Source organism: Rhinopithecus bieti, unplaced genomic scaffold, assembly GCF_001698545.2.
Source record: "Rhinopithecus bieti isolate Rb0 unplaced genomic scaffold, ASM169854v2 scaffold_48679, whole genome shotgun sequence".
Classification (NCBI taxonomy): Eukaryota; Metazoa; Chordata; class Mammalia; order Primates; family Cercopithecidae; genus Rhinopithecus; species Rhinopithecus bieti.
This window is the reverse complement of record NW_016819378.1, coordinates 219,346-224,923: the sequence shown is the minus strand read 5'-3', so window position 1 is coordinate 224,923 and position 5,578 is coordinate 219,346. Positions and strand designations below refer to the sequence as shown.

Here is a 5,578-nt window from a genome sequence, read left to right as displayed (position 1 = left end):
ATGCAAGCTCCGCCTCCCGGGTTTACGCCATTCTCCTGCCTCAGCCTCCCGAGAAGCTGGGGCCACAGGCGCCCGCCACCTCGCCCGGCTAGTTTTTTGTATTTTTTAGTATAGACGGGGTTTCACCGTGTTAGCCAGGATGGTCTCGATCTCCTGACCTCGTGATCCGCCAGTCTCGGCCTCCCAAAGTGCTGGGATTACAGGCTTGAGCCACCGCGCCCGGCCGCCTTTGCCTATCTTAACAGTTCCCTCTGAGAGCATCAAAGACATGGCTAGAACACTGTGCCTCCCTTCCCTTACCCTTCAGACTTCATGGTTTTGAGACTTCTTGGGCAAAACTCAACCAAGGCTAACAAACAAGGCTGATTTGAGAACCCCAGGGAGGGAGGATGGAGGGATGGGGATGGGCTTTGAGAAACACTAGGCAAAAAAGAATGCAACTCTCAATTGTTCATGCATGACAGTGAGCTAAAGTGCCTTGCCAATGACCCCTTCTTCTTTGAGAGTCTCCCTTTAACATTCTTTCCCAAAACCTGTGATCTGTGCCTTTCCCCCATCCCCAGGATTCCCAGCAAGGGTAGTGATCTAAGGAGGAATTTAATCTCTCACCTTTGTCCCCAGGCTTGGCAGCTCACATGGATAACAACTGTCTCCCAACATTGGCCCAGGGACCTGTCTTTCCCCAAACAAACCAACCTCTCCTCACGTCCCCCACTCTGTACTTTCACTGACTATGCGTTGGCAGATTCTGCCAAGTTCTACCTGTAACTGGCTTCATTTTCAAGTCAGATGTTTGGCTGCTGCTCTGTCCCCTGCAACAAGGAGCCATGCCAGCTGGACACACACTTCTTCCGGGGCCTCTGGCAGCCAGGACAGAGTTGAGACCACAGCTATTGAGACCCTGAGCCCTGAGTCTGTGTTGCTTAAGAAGGGCCTCCCCCAGCAATGACCTCCTCATTGCTTCTGGCCTTTCTCCTCCTGGCTCCAACCACAGTGGCTACTCCCAGAGCTGGCGGTCAGTGTCCAGCATGTGGAGGGCCCACCTTGGAACTGGAAAGCCAGCGGGAGCTGCTTCTTCATCTGGCCAAGAGAAGCATCTTGGACAAGCTGCACCTCAGCCAGCGCCCAACACTGAACCGCCCTGTGTCCAGAGCTGCTTTGAGGACTGCACTGCAGCGCCTCCACGGGGTCCCACAGGGGGCACTTCCGGAGGACAACAGGGAACAGGAATGTGAAATCATCAGCTTTGCTGAGACAGGTGGGTTCCTGGTCTGTAGCTTTTCCCCAGAACTTGACCTCTCAAGGAAAGGAAAAGTTTCCTCACCAGCCTTACCTCTGACTCCTTCCCCAAAAACCATCCAACCCCTGCTTCCCACGGGCTGTAATCTCCTTATCCCAGGTGTCCCCACATCCCCCTGGGGCTCACTCTGGTAGCTCAGACCTGACCAGTAGGCAGCTGGAAAGCTGGTAAATTTCACTTCTTTTGAGACTGCCTGTCATCATCTCCTCTGGCTCCTCTGTCTGCAGGCCCCACAAACCCACAGGCTGTGGTGTGAGCCCATCCACTTCCTGGGCCTGCACACAGCCACTGGGAGGTGAGGAATCTCTCCTTTCTCTGGCCCCAGGATCTAGCCCCTCCCTTCCCCTCTCCTCCAGATGCCTCATTTGAGTAAAAGAAGAAAAAATAAAACACCAGGACTATAATACCTCACTATATGTCATGTTCCCATTATACCTCAGGTCACCATATCAGAGAACAGGGTCAAAATGGGACTCAGAAAAATGGATAAAGGGGCTGGGCACAGTGGCTCATGCCTGTAATCCCAGCTATTCAGAAGGCAGGAGGATCACTTGAAGCCAGGAGTTCCAGACCAGCCTGAGCAACATAGCAAGACCCTGTCTTTTTTTTTTTTTTTTTTTTCCCTGAGACAGAATCTTGCTCTGTTACCCAGGCTGGAGTGCAGTGGTGCGATCTCGGCTCACTGCAACCTCCACCTCCTGGGTTCAAGCAATTCTCCTTCCCCAGCCTCTCGAGTAGCTGGGATTACAGGTGCCCACCACCACACCCGGCTAATTTTTATATTTTTAGTAGAGACTGGGTTTCACCGTGTTGGCCAAACTGATCACTGATCTCAAACTCCTGTCCTCGTGATCCTCCTGCCTCAGCCTCCCAAAGTGCTGGGATTACGGGAGTGAGCCACCGTGCCCGGCGACCGTGTCTCTCTCTTTTTTTTTTTTTTTTTCAGACGGAGTCTCACTGTCACCCAGGCTGGAGTGCAGTGGCGCGATCTGGGCTCACTGCAACCTCCGCCTCCTGGGTTCACGCGCCATTCTCCTGCCCCAGCCTCCCGAGTAGCTGGGACTACAGGCGCCCGCTACCACAGCCGGCTAATTTTTTGTATTTTTAGTAGAGACAGGGTTTCACTGTGTTAGCCAGGATGGTCTCGATCTCCTGACCTCGTGATCCACCCGCCTCGGCCTCCCAAAGTGCTGGAATTACAGGCTTGAGCCTCTAATTAATTTTTAATTTAATTAAAGCGAGACTCCCTTTAAAAAAAGAGAGAGAGAAAGAAAGAAAATGCAAGTTGAGCCCTTTGCAAGCTCTTTCTTAGGTCTGAAGACACTTCCCATTTCTGGCCCCTCATTCCCTCTTGTTTTTTTTGTGGTTTTTTTGAAATGGAGTCTCATTCTGTTGCCCAGGCTGGAGTGCAGTGGCATAATCTCAGCTCACTGCAACCCCCACCTCCCAGGTTCAAGCCATTCTTCTGCCTCAGCCTCCCGAGTATCTGGGACTACAGGCGAACGCCACTAAACCAGGCTAATTTTTGTGTTCTTAGTAGAGACGGAGTTTCACCATGTTGGCCAGGCTGGTCTCGAACTCCTGACCCCAAGTGATCTGCTCGCCTTGGCCCCCCAAAAGTGCTAGGATTACAGGTACTGCTCCAGCCCCCGCCTGTTTCAAGACCTGGCTTTGAACCAGAGCTAGATAGCCTGGGCTCAGATTCTTGCTCAGCCATTTATTAGCTGTTTGACCTAGTGATTAATAGTTCTCTCATTTGTTAAATGGGATAGTTGACAGAATTAAAGGGCTAATACAGGTAAAGTACTTTGAATGTTAAAGTGGGAGGGAGCAGGAACTAGAGAGTAGATTTAGCGCCTGCCGATGAGGGGATTACGGTGAGCGTCCTCTCCTCTTGATAACCTTCCATGGAGGAAAGGGGCAAGGCAGCTCTCTGGAAATCTTTTTGTTTGTTTGTTTGTTTGTTTGTTTGTTTTGGTTTTTTTTTTTTTTTGAGATGGAGTCTCGCTCTGTCGCCCAGGCTGGAGTGCAGTGGCCGGATCTCAGCTCACTGCAAGCTCCGCCTCCCGGGTTCACGCTATTCTCCTGCCTCAGCCTCCGGAGTAGCTGCGACTACAGGCGCCCACCACCTCACCCGGCTAGTTTTTTTGTATTTTTTTAGTAGAGACGGGGTTTCACCGTGTTAGCCAGGATGGTCTCCATCTCTTGACCTCGTGATCCGCCCGTCTCGGCCTCCCAAAGTGCTGGGATTACAGGCTTGAGCCACAGCGCCCAGCCTGGAAATCTTTTATAAAGACACTAATCCTATTAATGAGGGCTCCACCCTCGTTACTTAATCACCTCCCAAAGGCTCCGCTTCCTAATACCATCACATGGGGTTTAGGATTTCAACATATGAATTTTGAGAGAACATAATATCCTGTCTCCGTGAAGCCTCTTAGCATTCAATGGTCTATCCCAAGTTTCTTTAGAGAATGGTGGCTAGATTCCAAGAGGATAATTTCAATGTGTAAATTATTCTCAAGCTTCTGCATACACCTTGCTTACTAATGTCCCATTGACAAAGCAAGTCACTGTAGCCAAGCCTAGAATCAATCACTGTGAGATGGAACTAGATGAAGGCATGAAAGCCATGAGGTACTGTTTACTGGGGACTACCAATCTGGCAGTCTACTGAAGTCTGCCCTCTGACCCCTAACAATTTATATCTCTCCCACAAGCAAAATACAATCATCCTCTCCCAGCCACCTCCATCAAACTTTCATCCCTTTATGGCATCAGGATCAGGCTTGAAGTCCAGCATCTCATCACCTGAATTAGGTGCAAATATAGGTGAGGCTCCTCTGGTACATTTCTTCAGGTGCAGGGGCCTTCAGTGATGTCCTAGCACCTGGCTTATTCTGACTTATGAAAGCTGATTGTGAACATCTTCTCCCAACTTAGGATTCAGTGATGTCACATTAGCAGCTTGAAATCAGTCATGGTGGGAGAATTTATACTAAAGAAATTGACAAAGACTACGAATCAGGGCTTTTGATTTTTTCCCCTGGAGACCAGTTATTAAACATTTACCAGCATACCACTCTGTGTCCTAAAAATACAAGTTCTCCACCTCCCACGCACTTAACATACAATGCTGAGACAGGGACAGGATAAACATAATAGATATTCCTGTTCAAAATGGGGTGTGGGAGAATAGGAGACACAGAGGAGTCACTGATCTGTAAAGTTTCTTATATTCAGCCAGGCAAATATCAGGTCCACTCCAAATCCAGAATTCCCTTGGTTATAGTTAGGGCCTGGTTCTGCTCCCTGGTATTTCCAGTTGTGCACCACTGCTCTCCTGGACTTCCAAATTCACCCTTGGCACTCTACCTGCTGAGATGTCTTTCCTTTTAAATAGGAAATGATCTATGTTTGCGGCTGAGTACTTCTCTCAGCCTACTTTCTGCCCAGAGTTGGGGGCCCAAAGACCTCTTTTTATTTTGAATTGTCCCTTTTAGTCCAAACTGGTGCTGCTTTCAGTATTAAACTTATCTTTTAAACTCTGTGGACCCTGTAAATAATAAATTGTAGTCTACTCAGTTACACAGAAGGCACCACATTCTATCAAGACAGACCTTTATTTAGGCCACAAGTCTGTGTCATGGGACAACACCTTTAAGATGTTTAGAAGTGCATTTGTCTAGTTGTGAGGGTTAACAGAACATTGTCTTAAATTTTAAATCTCAAAAAGATGTTAGATCTTAACAAACAGAAAGTTTTTTTGGTTTGTGTTTTAGAGATGGTCTCGCTATGTTGCCTAGGCTGGAGTATAGTGGCTATTAGCAGCCTCAATAATATTGCATTATAGCCTCAAACTCCTGGCCTCAAGGGATCCTCCTGCTTCAGCCTCCTGAGTCGCTGGGGCTACAGGTATGTGTTCCCATGACCAGCTAACAAAAGATTTTATAGCTGACCCTTTATTTGTTTTGATCTTCACTCTGAGTCCCTGTATTACTGGAAATGCCCCAGATTTGATTTTTGCTCTGAGGTAATTTCTTACTTTAAGAACCTTTTGTCAGAGAGGAAGAATGAAAAAGAATTTTTGCTATGTTTCTTTTCTTTTCTCTACATGTACAACATGAAGAAAAAGGTTTCGTTTTGTATTTTTTTCTGAAAAATTAGCAACACAGAGTAAGGGTTTTATTTTTTAATTTAGCAAGTGCTTTTAGAAATATTTTCTCTAAATTCTGTTTGAAAATTGAACAGTGCCTTTTTTTTTTTTTTTTTTTTTTT

General features: G+C 47.6%; 1 protein-coding gene across 1 annotated transcript in view; it reads left to right on the top strand.

Moving 5' to 3' along the window:
- Nucleotides 1-5,578, top strand: part of INHBC (inhibin subunit beta C) — a 21,862-nt gene that overhangs the window by 4,452 nt on the left and 11,832 nt on the right. The window contains exon 2 of the mRNA XM_017858930.1: nucleotides 622-1,258. Within this exon, the coding sequence (XP_017714419.1) occupies nucleotides 946-1,258 (313 nt within the window). The 5' untranslated portion in view covers nucleotides 622-945. The remainder of the gene's footprint in view (nucleotides 1-621; nucleotides 1,259-5,578) is intronic.